Source organism: Lathyrus oleraceus, chromosome 5 (assembly GCF_024323335.1).
Source record: "Lathyrus oleraceus cultivar Zhongwan6 chromosome 5, CAAS_Psat_ZW6_1.0, whole genome shotgun sequence".
NCBI classification, from domain to species: domain Eukaryota; kingdom Viridiplantae; phylum Streptophyta; class Magnoliopsida; order Fabales; family Fabaceae; genus Lathyrus; species Lathyrus oleraceus.
In genome coordinates this window covers 473,894,090-473,910,283 of record NC_066583.1, presented here as the reverse complement: position 1 = coordinate 473,910,283, position 16,194 = coordinate 473,894,090, and the positions used below count along the sequence as shown (strand labels likewise).

The following is a 16,194-nucleotide window of genomic DNA, read 5'->3' as shown; positions in this document are numbered from 1 at the left end:
CAAGTCAAGTTTCATGCACCAAATAAGCACCGAAAAAGACAAAGGAAACAACATTGCAATTTCGAATACATAATGAACATGTGTCTAAAGCAGCCACAAAGTTTCCAAATGAGAATATTTTCAAACAACTATGTGGTCCATTACATTCTCCTTGCTCGTTAAGTAAATAGACTAAGTGTGTGTTTGGATTGGCGGTGAACAAAATTGATTTTGATAGAATTGAGTTTGGTAGAATTGATTTTAACAGAATTGAGTTTAACAGAATTGATTTATGTTTGGATACATTTATGTAAAAGTGATTGTTATCAATTAATGTTGTTTGGATGATTTTTATCAAAATTGATTTTGAATGTATAATTACCAAAATGGACATGGTTAAACACATAAATAAAAAAGACAAAATTAATAATATTTAAACATAATAAAAATTACAAATATATAATAAAATTTGAAATGCAACATAGCACTAAAATATTATTACAATACTAATTTAAATTGAAATATAGTACTAATTTATAACAATATTAAGTTTTTAACTTGTACTCTATAATTTTATTGCGAATTGAGTCGCGAACGTGATCCATCTCTAATGATGAAGCGACATTTAAAACTTGTGATTGATCTAAGTTAGGCGATATATGGTAATCATCATGGTGAATGGTTGTATTTTCATCTTCATAAAGATTAAAATCAACATCAATTTCTGCATTCCTTCTAATAAAGTTGTGAATGGTCATTGTTGCGACGACTATTTGAACCTGCGTCTGAAATTTGAACTTGGGCATACAACGCAAAATTGCAAATCTGTTCTTCCATAATCCAAAAGTTCTTTCTATTGTGCACCTTAAACTTGAGTGATAATAATTAAATACTTCATTATTATTTGCGAACCCGTTAGAACGCCTAAAATCAGGAAGGTGATAACGTTCACATCTGTAGGGACCAATGTATCCTATTGGTGTTGGATAGCCAGAATCTACCAAATAATACTTACCTATAAAAATAAATTAATCATTTAAAAGTGAAGTCAAATATTATAAAAAAAATCATTAGTAGTAATAAAAAGAACAAATCAGGAGGAGGGTGTGGAAAATTAAGGTTCACATTTGTGAGAGCTTGGTCAAAAACACGTGCATCATGGGCAGTACCTTCCCAACCGGCTAATACAAAAGTGAAACACATATTCCAATCACATACAGCCATTATATTTTGTGTAGGATATCCCTTTCTTCCAATATACCTGGTTTGCTCGTTGGCATTAACTACACATGACACATGAGTACCATCAATTGCTCCTATAGCATTCTTGAAAAAAGGCCAATAACGTTGATCATTTTTTATTTTTGAATGACAATCATGAAATGTAGGATCTTCAGGTTTAATATATTTCATAGACAACTTAAGACAAGCACGAAGTACCCGATGAAAATGTCTACTAACAGTCTCCCCTGAGTGTTGAAACCTTTCTTGAATCATTCTATTACCTACCCCATGTCCAACAACAACTAAAAACATTGCAACCATTTCTTCAACTCCCATTCTTTTAGAAGACTTTAAACCATGCTCAACTAGTTTAGTGCATATCAAATTAAAAATATGTTTTTCCATTCGAAACATCTCATAACAGCGAGTGGAGTTACCTTGCAATATTTCTTGAACCCATGCATGACCGCTTAATTCACTAGTTCTACATGGTTCTTTGCATAATTGACTTACTGCGTATTCTCCAATTAGTGCAGCCACAAAACTAGCTTGTTGAAAAAATTCATCATCATCATCATCATTGCCATCTTCTTCTTCTCTATTGTTGTCCAATTGCTCATTCTGATCATTCATTTATCCCTTCATAATTATAAATAATATCATTTAGGTGTAAGTAAATCTACATTCCATACCAGTATGAAATTAACTAGCAGTATAATTTAAGTAGATGCACCCTTCATTTCATTTCATAATTAACTAGCAGTATCTAACTAACAGTATGAAATATAGCATTTAGTAATTCCATTTCAATACTTATAAACATAGCATTTAGTAATAGAAACATAGCAAATTCATTTCAATACTTATAATTCCACTTCACCATATCATTTGGTAATTAAAAGATAGCTAATCCTAATACATAAAAAGTCTAATTACTATAAGTCCTAGTTTAAGATGATTCATAGCTTAAGATCCTAATACATAAATAAGACTAATTTTTATGAAATTTTAGATCAATTACATCTTCATAAACGACATAGGATTATTTGCTGCAAATTTAAGCCAATGCACCCTTCTATCTTCAAAACCTTTAAAGGAAACAAACATCTCCCTCGCAGGCTTGAACATCATTAGTTGGCAACATTTTGTCAATAAGTCTATATCACTTGTAATTTCATCCATGGTATGGAGTGTGGCCATCACCTCACCAATAGATGTACTAGTTATAGCATCATTTTGTGCCTTACATGTTTCCGCAATCACACTAACAACTTCAGCTATTGTTGATGACAGAGTTATCTTTTTCTTGGTTTTCTTTTCAACACCACTAGCTCTCTTTCTCTTTTGTCCACTACTTTGGCTAGCAACCCCTTGGGAAGTATTCAAATTAATATTTGAAAAATCTTCCGTTGCTCCAATACTTACATCTTCACTATCACCCGATCCTTCTTCCATATCCAAGCCAATATTATTAGGACATGGACCTAAGTCATCAACATCGTTACCACAATCCTCATCGGGCAATATACCACTTGAAGGTGCCCAAGCATACTCACCATTAGCCACCACATCCTTGAAAAGTGTGGTTAGTTGATTAGCAAATGGAAGTCCTTTCTCTCTAAATTTTCCATATAGAGGATTTTCCAATTGTTTTTTCTCCCACCACTCGTCCGGTGCATCAAATGAATTCTTCTCACTATCCCACCCCATTCCGGTAACTTTTCCAAATAAATTAAACCATGCTCTCCATTCCTTTCTCAAGCTATCATATCTATTCTTCAATTTTGTCTTGTCATAATTTCTCCCGGATGATCCATTAAATTGAGAAACAATGTTTTTCCAACCCGTCTTGGTAAAGCTAGTTCCAATGCGCTCACCTTTCGTAACTTGATCCATACATGCTTGAATGAATATTTCGTTAACTTTAAGATCCGTTCAACTAGCTTTATATCTTTGAATTTCATCAACATGAATTTTTCTCTTTGTAGTCATAATACTATGTACACAAAGTTACAAACACACATCAACACTAACAATAATGTGTGAGTAGAAAATGATTTTAACATGATATGGCAACAAAATTTCACTCATAATACAAGTAGCAGCATTATAGGCTGCCATATGAAATTACACAAACTCATGAAGTATATCAACACTAAAGTAGCAGCACTAAAGTTGCATTGCAGGAAAAAATTAACTAGCCGTAAAAAACTAGCTCATGAAAGTATATAAGCACTATAGTATATAAACATTAGAATGTATTTGCAATATATAAATATTATAGTATAAACATTATAATGCATTTGAACATAAACTAGTATATAAACAATAGCAGTTTGAAAACATAAGCAGTATATCAACACTATAGTTTAATATTGAACAAAATAAATTCTAAGAGGCATTTTATCAAACACTTAGAATGCATTTAGGTGAGCGAAAAAAAAAACAATTGTTTCTTCTCATATTCATATCAGTTGCAGAAGAATTACAAAATACAACCATTATAGAACAAAATTATGAGATTACCTTATTCTTGGAGTAGAATTTTTCCTTGTATTTTTGGTTGTAAGAGATGATGGTGTATATATAGACTTGAAGGTAATAAATCTTAATCAAATTTGGTTTACCAAATTCATTAATACAAAGCAAAGAGAGTAATGAAGGAATTAATACAAAGCAGAAAATTGGAAAGTAGAGAGTATGGTAGCTTGAAAATAGAAGAAACAGTTGAAAAGAAATTAAAGAAGGCAATGAAGGAAAATTGTAAGAACCAAAATATCATAAATGCAGAATTGATTCTTGCTAACCTCAAAAGCTAGGAATTGTAGCTTCTATTGGAATTGCTTCTAGGAGAGTAGAATTGATTTTGGAGAAAAAACCCAAACAAGAAAATAAGACCACTTTTAAGTTTAAAGGAATAAAACGTAAGTTTGGGGTTTCTTTCTTAACATTTTATTATTATATCATATGATATGATAACATTATAAATAAGCCAAGTAAATTTCCTGATTTCAATCCACAACTCAATCATTAATTTTAGCTTTGCTGACTTTAACAAATAGTGCAAACCAAATCACTTTTTGATGGCTTTGATGTCATCCTTCTTCAACTGCTTTGGAACCTCTTCAAACTCATTGTCTCAAGTTTCTGATTATGCTGAAAAACCATCTCAATCGAAATCTTCCTCTTCAGAAAAATCGTTAAAGATCAAAGAAAAACCAAAGGGAGCTCCCATTGTAGTTTCTTATTTCCCTATTAGTTCCAATCTCTCACGTTTATAGTATGTTTCTGTATCTTATCAAAAAGTGAAAAATCAACATTTGTTTATTATTTGGTGCTTGGTTTTCTTTTAATTAACTGATATTTCTTGTCAATATTGTAGTTCATATTATTTAATACAATTTGAATTTTTTTTCGTTAATGTACTATGTTAATGTACTATTATTGATTTTTTCTTCCAAACTTTTCTACTCGAACAATAAATCAGAAAATTCTAGATGAACTAAAGCAAATTAAATTGGATGCAAAATATTATTTGAAATATAGTATTGTATTGAAGCGCTTATCAATTACTCCCTTCATTCCTTTATAAGTGTCACTTTCTTGGAAAAAATTTGTTTCTTTTTAATTGTCACTTGCAAAGTTCAAGATAGTATTAATTGCAATTTTGTCAAAATTACCCTTAGATAATGATTGCAGAGAGAGAAAAAGTAAAGTGAATGTAATAAATAATTAAGGGTATTAAAGGTAAAAGAAGAATTATTGTTTGAAAAGTAACAATAATGATTAGCTTCCTTTGTATATATAAAAAATCAAAAAATGACACTTAAAAAGAAACGGAGGGAGTACAACTTAGTTAGAGTTTATTTTACACATGCTTGGCAAGGTTTTGTACCCTCTTGATTTATTTTACTAGTTGTTCCTCTCTTGTCTAGTAATCAATGACGATTTGGTTGATGATCACTTGAGAATCACTCCGGAGTTTGAGGCTGGATGCACCCATCTTTTTATCCAAATTCATTTCGGCTATCAAGGCCATGTATTATGCCTAGTTATTGTAGGTTTTGAATTTTAACCATAGATATTACTCTATAAGAATATTCCTAATGCTCTCTAGCACCACCTTGGATCTGCTCCCTTTCAAGTTTGATGCATCATCCACTAATAGAGTCCATACATGAGGAACTTCTTTGCCTATTAGGGAATTAAACTCTAAAATTTCTTCTAGGGTATCCAATGTTTTTAAGGTTGTTTTGTTGCTTGTCATTATGTTTATTACTTTATTAATTGAGTTCCTCAAAATAATCATTCTTCCACATCTCATAAAAATAGTTTTTTCATGTATAAAATGTTTTTAGTGTATAAAACAAGTCTTTGACTAAAAATCAACACATGTTGATTCAAACAAATTAGTTTGTGACTTGAATCAAGAAATTCTAGCAGACATGATTTAAACCATGCAAGTCTTTAATTCGAATCATGAAAATTTTATTTTCCATAAATTTATTTTGGGAAACATGATCCGGATCATGAAAAACCTTGATTTGAATCATGAGCAAGCTTGAAAATATGGAATATCATTCTGGAAATGTGATTCTGATCACACCCACATTTGATTCGAATCAAAAGTATGTTTTGATTTGGATTAAGATTTGTTTTATTCGAATCATGAACGAATATTTAATTTTTAAAATGAGCTTTAAAAATATAATATGAATCATGATTGAGTGTGATTCGAATCACATGAATTGAATCATGATTCAAATCACCAAAACAGAATTATGAGATTTTATTTAATTCATTCGTATCATTCTCTCACTAGATTCAAATCATCCACTATGTCTTTTGAGTTAACTCAATTGGTCAGTTTTAAAATATTTTTGTGCCCTGTCTCTACAATATATAAACATTTTCATAACCTTTGATACATTTTTGGTGCTCATCGTTCATATAAAAATATCTCTAAGATAAACCTAAAAGATTTTTCTTTTATGTGTTATTCTCTTGTGTGAGAAAAGTTGTTTTATGTGAGATTTTCTAAAACTTCCTCTTCTACCTCAAACTCTAAACATCATTGATGAGTATGATATTGCACATGTGACTCCACACACAAGAGGGGGGTAAATTGTGGGTTTTAGAAAAATGGTATTTTGAAAAAATTTCATTATCTTTAGTTTAAAACCATTTTCAAAAAGTCTTTAACAAATTGTAGTGGAAAGTAAAGAGTTAAGGGTAAAAGAAATGACACTAGAGATTTATACATGTTCAATAAACAAGACTTTATCATGTCCCCAAGATTTGATCTTGAGAGTATCTAGTAATGCTTAAGAGATTTTAGTAAGTTAAACTCTCAAACTCCTTGACATAAGGAAAAAATGAAGTTTCAGGCTAACTATCAACCAAACAATGAACAACAGAGAGAATCGGCTAGTCTTCCTACCAAACACGAAGTTGTGAAGAGAAGCGGTTAGTCTTCCTTCCAAACACGAACTTGAAGCGGTTAGTCCCCAAGATAAACCAATATTTTCTACGGACTTATCTAGAACTGAGGTGAGCTTTTGACGGGGATGAACTCACAAACTGAACTGGAGTTTTGATCAGGCTAACCATGAACCATGATAAGTTTTTAAACCAGGCTTATCTTGAACCAAAATGAGCTTTTAAAATGGGCTGAACTCACGAACCGAATTGAGATTTTGAACCGGGTTAATTTTGAACCGAAATAAGATTATAAACTAGGCTGAGCTTGCAAACCAAACAGGTGACTTAGAAACTAAATCCCCAAACCAAACCTTTTAAAGGGTTTAGCTTTTAACCCAGACAAACACTTCCTTAATGATATATTATTCAACCAAGATAAATACACTTCTTGGTGAATTTACAATAATCCTCTTCTTGAACACAAGATTCCTCGCTAAACAAAAAGACTTTTCTAAGATCTACAATTAATATTAAGTGAGAGAAAGTGAAGAAATATTTTTAAAGAGATATAGTGAGGAGTGAGATAAGAAGCTCACATTTTCTGGATGTGAAAATGTGAAGGGATACGTCTCTATTTATATGCTAAAGGTTGTCACAAAAAAGGAATGATCTATGGGACAAAATTAATGTGTTAATTGATTGGCATCTTGCCCCAATCGATTCAAACCCAATAATAAACGATTGTCAATGTTTAAAAATGAAAGAAATGATCAAAAATCTACTTTTAGTTGTCATCATCAAAAGCACATTATCAAGAGCTTCTTTTATTACTTCTTTGAGTAACTTGTAAAACATGGTCCACATTCTCTTCCTTTTTGATTATGACAACTTATCTCTCAGGGAGGTGGTAAAAGAAACAAATAGAGATATATTTGAAGTGGTTAAACTACCCATCAACTATGTAGAGAGTATGAAAGTATTAAAGTGCACAACCTAAGAAGGGGGTGAATTAGGTTTACTAATTTTTAGAGAGAAAGTAATAAACTTTTTACTTAAGAAATTTATTATTTACTTTTATTGGTTTTTACTGAGAAACAAGTGTAAGTTATGTTGAACAATAAGTGTGAGTTATAAGTCTCACATTACTTAGAAAAGTGGAGGTTGAGCACTTTATAAGTAAGAGGACCCATACACCTATCACCTTAAGTTTTTGGGTGAATATGTGGTGTCTCTCTCACTTGTTTGGGTGAGTCTTTGATCTTTAGATGAGTATTTGACCCAATATAAATGCTTCCTCCTCATGATGTCCCATCAGCGGTATCATAGCCTGGTGTAGCACCTCAAATTTGCACCCTACCTTTTGTGCATACATTTTCATTTTTAGGTCATTAGCATAAAAAAGTCCATTGCATAGCATTGCATGACCATTTGCCCAAATGCAAGTTCAGCTGACAAATTAGGTCAAACTGGTCAGGAGATCAGGTCAAACAAGCCAGCATGTGCCATTTCCATTGAGACAAGGCCCTAGGGTTGGTTTATCAAGTTCATATGGTCTAAGGATCATTTTGAAGTGGTTTGGCCCAAGATTGGATGATCAAAGCTCATCAGTCAAGCTGAATTTCAGCTGGAACCATAGAAAGTCAACTGTGGTCAACTGTGCCTGATTTTATGGATTTGAAGGTGGGAGATAGTTTGAAAGGCTTCATTCATGTCCATACAAGTCTCATTTGACATGCCAAAGACCAAGGTTGGAGAAAATAAAGTCAGACAAGAAGTTTCCTAAAATGGCAGGTGACTTGTAATTTCAACTGCCCAAAATGGAAAGTTTTTCTCCTCAAAATTACTTCATCATACAAGCTTCAAATGGAATTTTGTCCAACATGAAAGTTGAAGATCTTGATCTCACCATTCCAAAAAGTCCAAGAACTTGAAATTCCCATGTGTGGTTGGCAAGATATGGTCCATTCATTTTCAGAAAATGCCCAAATTCAAAGTGCCATAACTTTCACATGGAAAGGCCAAATTGGTTGATTTTTCTTTGAGCAAACCACATTTCATATGAACTTTCATGGTGCATCATTACATTTTTCCAAAAATCATCATAGCAAAATGGCATTTTTTAAGTGAACTATTTAGCATTTTTGGTGTGAAATAGTGATTTTGTGAATTACATGGAATTTGCACATGGGACCTTTTCATACACATCACAAATAGCATTTGGAACTTGCTTGAACCAGATGGGGACTGATACATTGACTGGTTTGGAAAAGGGCATTTTGGCCACTTTGATTGAAAATGCACATTATGCTAATCACTTCCATTTGCTTAATCTTGATTAAATTTTGGATTAGTGTGAGGTATAAAGAGATAATTATAACTGTTTCTCAGAATCAATAACCATTTTTCAGATCAAATCACAAAAACTCACAAATTCTCTCACTTTTTCTCCATTTTTCACATAAGCTTTTTTCATCAATTCATCAATAATTCACTATTGCTTTTGCAAGTTCTTGGTTGGATCTTCATGTGCAGGTGATTTTGGAGTGCTGTTGAACAAGATTGAGAAGATAATCGTGCCAAAACTCCAATTGTGCAAAGATTCCTCTTCAATGGCAGTATACTGCATCTGTTTCACTGAATTGGAGCAAGAATCGCGCGGATTTCACACTGCATCACCAAGAAGAATTAGAACGGATGCTAGCTGGATTATTGATGTACATGATGAGACGATCGCAACGATATATGGCATGATAGTTTTCGTGGCAAAAAGTGATGTTGATGATGAACAGCAGGAGAAGCGCGAAGAACACGCTGATTTTCTCTCCAAACGCGCGTTTTGATCCTGTTTCCTTGGCTTCGCAATTCAAAACCTATTTCCCGCGCGCATGAACGAATCACGTGAAGCCACCACATTAATTGAAACGGGGCGTTTTGCCCCTGGCGCATGAGAATTACAAGTTTGCCATTCAGATTAATTAAATCCATTTAAAACTTAAATAAATATTTCATAATTTGATCAAACTTATAAAATTCATAATTAAATCATCCTTAATCCAAATTAGGTGGGATTTTTTTTGTTGGATTCAGAATTTCCTCTAGTTTATTTTAGGCATAGTAACTCAAGTTGTGCCTGGTGATTTTTTGGATTTGCCTAGTGATCTTGCTCATGTGTGCATTATATGTATGTTTCACCATATTGATCATAAAATAATCATGCTTGCTCCAAATTGAATGAAATTCCACATGCTTGTTCTTGACTCATGCCTGGTGATTTTGATGCATAGTTTGTAGTTTTTGGATCCCTGGTTTGGTAGATATGATATAATCTTTTTGAGTGTGACAATATGTGTCACACTATGCTATGCTGTGTTCATGATTTAATTTTCCATGCTTTCACTAGGCCTATGGCTCTGATTTTTTGCATGAGATACCTTGTATATGTCTAGTTTCATCATGATTTTTTGTGGATTTAATTGATCCATTTCCCATTTGATTGGGATTTTTGATTGCTGTTTAGCATTTTTAGGGTTTTGCTGGAGTAACAAACTTCCATATCTTGTGAAATGCTCATTTCTTACCATATGAATGTGAAATTTGGTGGAGTGTTTCTTAACATGTTTAGCTTCAATTTGGCTTTGGTCCCATTCATTTCCCATTTGTTCATACTGTTTTACAATTGATTGAAGTTGACACTGGGTTTGTGACCTAGTTTAGGTTGATTTTTGCATGCCATGACATGTGGAATTTAATTTCCCCACTTCCACTTGTCCAAATAACATGAAATTTGACATGTAGCTCATTGAATATGTTCTGTTTAGACTTGAATTTTTGTGGAATTTATTGAGCTGTTTTGATATTTGTTTGATTGTGATCATTCTGTTTACTCATATGTGGTTCACACTTGCTTACTTTGACCTAAATTGTGCATAAAATGAAATTGGGGTATTGTTTTGGTATGGGGCCAATTGGTCTTTCTTCTTAATTGAATTATCTTGGCTTTGATCATGTTTCACTTGCTGTTTCGAGTTTTTTATCTCCTTTTGACCCTAGGCTTGTCCTAGTGGTCCTGTATCTCATGTTTGAATGTGATTTTCAGGTTATGAAGCAAAATGCTGTAAGGAGATTTATGCAAGTTGATTGAGTTTGGTTTATGTACTTGTTATGAACTAACTTGGTTTATTTTGTAGGATGCTTGGCTTACTTGAGTTGATTGTGCTTTGCACATTGCATTGTTTGATTGTACATTGTTTGTTGATTCTTATGTTGTTTGTTTTGATTTTGTGATTGGTATACTGATTGTATTTGATTGATTTCAGGTACATTAGTTGCTAATATTGCTTTGCTTTGCTTGATAAGCAATTTGCACTGAGGTATAACATTCTTGTCTCCATGTAGTCTGGAAGACCTGGCCTGTTACTTGGCCAGGCACCTGTCTGAAGTCCTCCTTAAGAGGCGATGTTTGTGCTTGTTTACTTTTGTCCCCAAGCAGGTAAAGACCTCTATGAGGCAATTGGCGGATATAAGAGATATGCAATCTATCTCCCGTTATTCTGTTGAGTCGTCCCTCTACTCACACCACTGTGTTGATGCATTGAGGACACTAACCCGAGATCTTGTACATTGTACAGTTGAGTCCGTGTCTTGAGTGTAGAAGGGTTCCCACATTCTGGACCCACACTTCATTGTCTGAAGCTCTCCCTGACCAGGGATAAGAGCTGTGAAGTCTAATCTTCACTCACCTTTCATCTGGCTTCACCTTGACTCTCAATGTCAAGGTTAAGAGCTAACCTTACCTTGATACAGAGGCTTGTTTGTCGAGGTTGATATGACCCCTCGACTAAAGCCTAGCCTTGATGTTTGAGCCCCCTTGTTGGTGTTTTTACTTCATGCTGTATGTGTTTGTGTGGTGTGATTGTATCCCCTAGGTTTGCTAGACTCCGCGTAGTCTCGTTTGCATGTCAATTAAGGTAGCACGGTTCCTTCGTATAGGACTTCCTTTCTTGCTTGAGCTTTCCTAAAACACAAACAAACATTATCCCCTCTTAAGGATACGTCAACTCCTTCTACTACAGGTGAGTAAGTCTCCAAAGGTCGAGCATCCGGTAGATTGCGTAGTGACGTCGTCCATTTAAAAAACACAAACCAACAGGAATAGTTTAGCCGAACTATGACAACTCTGGTTCTCATGTCCAGATGAGATACGTAGGCACGAGATGCGATGTCTTGTCGAGTTTGACTAACAACTAACACTAATTATTTTCTCTCGCCCTCGTTGCGATTGAGACCTTCCCCGTCTCTTGCCCTAGTTGCAATCGAGACCCTTCTTCTCCTTGTGTGTGTCAGGAGACGGATGTAAGCCCAGCCATTGGCATTCCGTATCCTCTTGTTGTGTGCTTGGAAGCTGATATAAGTCCATCAAGTGGCATTTGGGTTCCAGTGTGGGTGCGTTTTGGTTCGGAAGCTGATGTAAGTCCAGCGATTGGCATTCGGGTTCCATGTTTGCCCGTGTTTGTGTCGTTTTGTTTGGCGTGCGTGAGCCGAGCTACGGATGCTCTGATTCTTCTTCGTCCAAGAAGATACGTATGCATAGGATGCGACATCCTAGCGAGCATGTGTTTTCCCCCCTTTGGTCGAACTACTTTGACTCTGATGTCTCTGCCTGATAGACTAAGTAGGCCCAGGATGCGATGTCCTGCCGAGTCAGTCTTGTTTGTTTTCTTGTGTCTCTTTCAGCCAGTGTTTGATGTGTGTTCGAGCAGTGTTTTAGCAACCAATTTCCCTTCCTATTGTGCGTGGATCCCGTCGAGTACGACGGATGCGTAGGGGTGCTAATACCTTCCCTTCGCATAACCGACTCCCGATCCCATTCTCTCTGGTCGCGAGACCATGCTTTTTCCAGGTTTACTCTGAGCGTTTCCTTTCCCTCTTTTGGGATAAATAACGCACGGTGGCGGCTCTATTGTTCTTGTTTTCCCGCCGGTTTTTCGCGTAATGCGACAACTGGCGACTCTGCTGGGGATCTAAGAAGTTGACCTGTGCTGGTCCATCTTCCCTAAGCGAGTCTCTCCTAGCGCTCTCTAGGTTAGGGCTTTAGTTGCTTTGTGCTGTTATTTATTGCATTCATTGTTTATTGTCTGCATTTATTGTTTGCATTAATGTTTGCATTCATTCATATTCATCTGCTGTGCTGGCTGTGTTTCTCTGTATGGGGGTGGGAGTTCTATGAGGTAAAAGGCCCAATACCCAGGCTATGAGTGCAATCTAGGAAACCTAGGAATAGAGTGATTCATGGGAAGCGGGTGGTGTACGCCACTTAGCGGAACATTGATATCACGAGCAGTTCAGACTCTGATGGGGTATTATCGGTGCATACATCTGGTGTGCACAGGATGATATTCTTGAAAGGGTTGTTTATCCTGCGTTTCTCTCGACCTTACCCTAGCCTAGATGACGCCCGTGAGTGGGGAGGGAATGATCATTTTAACAGGTACAGATGGTGATTGTTGGTGACCGGCAGGTGACTTGATGGTGACTCAGGGTTCTGTTGGTGACTCAGTTTCTCAGATTGGGTTCAGATGACAGTTGACCAGTTGACTTTGGGTTTCAGATGATTGTGATCAGAATTCGAGCCGCAGTTTGATCCTGTGTTCAGAGATGCACAGCTTGCCAGTCGTGTCCGCATCATGTGCATCATAGCATGTTTATTTTTCAAAAGAAGTGCGAAAAAAAAGAAAAAAAAAGAAAAAAAAAACTAATCCCTGCATGCATATCATTTCTCAGGTACATTCCAGAGCTTGATTCACTGATAGAGATGGCAACAGTCCCAGAGCCGAAGCGGAAGACCTGTTCTTATAGCTTTCATCGTGTGCCTCTGACGTCTCTGATTGAGTTGAGCAGTTTCGTGACCAGTGATCATCAGAAGGGGTTCAGTGACCAGTATGGGGATCTGTTGACTTTGTTGAAGATGGTAGTCGACCCAGTGCCGTTGTAGACTCTTCTTCAGTTCTACGACCCAGAGCTTAGATGTTTCACTTTCCAGGACTATCACCTGGCGCCTACTCTCGAGGAGTACTCCATTCTGTTGGGTGTCCCGATTCAGCATCAGATTCCTTTCTTGGACGTACCAAAGGAAGTTGACTTCAGGGTTATTGCTAGGGCTCTCCATCTGAGCATCAGAGAGATCAGTGATAGTTGGAAGACCAGTGGGGATACTGTGGGGTTGCCTTTGAAGTTTCTGCTGAGAGTTGCTAGAGGAGAAGCAAAGAAGGGGAATTGGGAAGCTTTTTATGCCCAGCTTGCTGTTATGATCTATGGGATTGTCCTGTTTCCAAGTATGCCCAATTTTGTTGACTATGCTGCAGTCTGCATCTTCATTGGAGGGAATCCAGTCCCTACTCTGCTAGCTGACACTTACTATGCTATTCACAATAGGCATGGTAAGGGTGGAGCTATCAGATGTTGTCTCCCACTCCTACTCAGATGGTTTATGTCTCTCCTGCCAGTCAGCGGACCGTTTGTTGATGCTCAGAGCACTTATAGGTGGACTCAGAGGGTGATGTCTCTCACTTCATATGATATCAGATGGCAGTCTTACCGGATGGATGTGCGGGATGTTATTGTGAGTTATGGGGAATTCCGGAACGTGCCACTTGTAGGGACCAGGGGTTGCATCAATTACAACCCAGTTCTTTCTCTTCGCCAGTTAGGGTTCGTGATGAGTAGAAGGCCACTTGAAGCTGAGATAACTGAGAGTGTGTGTTTTGAGAAGAAAGCTGACCCTGTTAGATTGGAGCAGATTGGGAGAGCTTGGAAGTCTATTGGTGTTAGAGATGGAGCTGTCTTAGGGAAGAAGTTTGCCATTGCTATGCCTGATTATACCGATTGGGTGAAGAAGAGAGTGGAAACTTTGCTGTTGCCCTATGATAGGATGAATCCGTTGCAAGTGCAACCACCCTTGATTCTTGCTGATAGTGTACCTGCCGAGCAGTACAAACAAGCTTTGATGGAGAATCGCCATCTGAAGGAGAAAGAGCAAGATGCCCAGATGGAGTTGTATCAAGCCAAAGCTGATAGGCTGAAGCTGTCTCATCAGCTCAGAGACATCCATAGTGCAGATATTGGTGGTGTGAGGAGCAAGAAGAGATCTTATTCCGAAATGGAGACCTTGTTGGATGCAGAGCACAGAGAGTGTTTGAGATTGCAGAGAGCTGAAGCCGGCTATCTGAAGAAGATCAGAGACTTGGAGAAGCAACTCAGAGACAAAGATATCCAGTTGAAGAAGGAAGTCGACCAGAGACTTGCATCAGAGACCCAGCTTGGGGCAGAAGTTGTTGAGCTTAGAAGACAGTTGAAGGAGAAGATCACTCCCTTGCCAGAATGTTCAGAGTGTGAACTGTTGTTAGACCAGTGTCACTACTTGAGGACGCTCATTCCTGGAAGTAACCTGTCTTAGTTTGTACTTTCTGATGTTTATGTTGAGAATCACCCCCAGGCCTGTTGGGTGGGATTCCTTTGTTGTACTTTGTTGGATATTCGGATCTTTGTTGTATGATCCAGTTGCTCATTTATAGATGAGATTTTCTCTGTATTCCATACTCTGTTGTATGATGTTTTTGTATCTCCCTGTTGCTTTTATGTTGTCGCAGGTTGTCATTTCTTGAGATGAATCAGGCTCTTTGAATGCCTGAGAAATGATCATTATCATTTGCATCATATGCATTAGCATCATACTCATAACATTTGCATAACAGGTGTTCTTGTGCCGACTTCTCACTCTGGTTCCTGTGTCAGACAGGATAGCTGATCAGCGACCACACCGGTATTCTACCAGACTCAATCAACGCAGGAGCATGGATCAAGTTCAGAATGAGTTAGCTGAGATGAGGGCGAACATGGCCCAATTCATGACGATGATGCAAGGGGTTGCTCAGGGTCAGGAGGAGCTCCGAGCTTTGGTTCAGAGACAAGAGATGGTTATTCAAGCGTCTAACCGTGGTTCACCGGCTGGTATTCCCGTGCCCGAGACTGTTAATGTTGCTGCTGCACCCGCTCATGACTATGCTGTGGGAGATGAGCTCAGGGGTATAAGAATCAATGGTCAGCCTCTTGCTGCAGAGGTCAATGCCAGAGCTACCCGGGCTCCGGTACGTCATCCAGCTCCGTTTGTCGACAGACAAGAGGACATGTTCACGATGCTGAGTGAGGATGATGGTGATGTTGTCAGAATGGAGGATAGGGATCGTAAGGTTGATGCCCTGGCTGAAAAGATAAGAGCAATGGAATGCCAGAACTCTCTTGGGTTCAATGTCACTAGCATGGGGCTGGTTGAGGGTCTGAGAATCCCCCATAAATTCAAAGCGCCCACCTTCGACAAGTACAACGGTACTTCTTGCCCTCGCACTCATGTGCAGGCGTATTATCGGAAGATCTCGGCATATACAGATGACGAGAAAATGTGGATGTATTTTTTCCAAGATAGCCTATCTGGGGCATCTTTGGATTGGTACATGGAGCTCAAACGAGATTCTATCCGATGTTGGAGGGATCTGGGAGAAGGTTTTCTCAGACAGT

At 37.1% G+C, this 16,194-nt stretch overlaps 1 protein-coding gene and 1 pseudogene across 1 annotated transcript; both read right to left on the bottom strand.

The window, feature by feature from the left end:
• Positions 1 to 1,011: 1,011 nt before the first annotated feature.
• On the bottom strand, positions 1,012 to 4,121 carry LOC127081403 (uncharacterized). Its single transcript, XM_051021661.1, has 2 exons — positions 3,730 to 4,121; positions 1,012 to 1,842 (listed from the first exon to the last, which is right to left on the bottom strand). The coding sequence occupies exon 2, from the start codon at positions 1,834 to 1,836 to the stop codon at positions 1,012 to 1,014; it is 825 nt and encodes a 274-aa protein (XP_050877618.1). The 5' UTR covers positions 1,837 to 1,842; positions 3,730 to 4,121.
• On the bottom strand, positions 2,081 to 3,474 carry LOC127085526 (L10-interacting MYB domain-containing protein-like; annotated as a pseudogene).
• Positions 4,122 to 16,194: the final 12,073 nt, after the last annotated feature.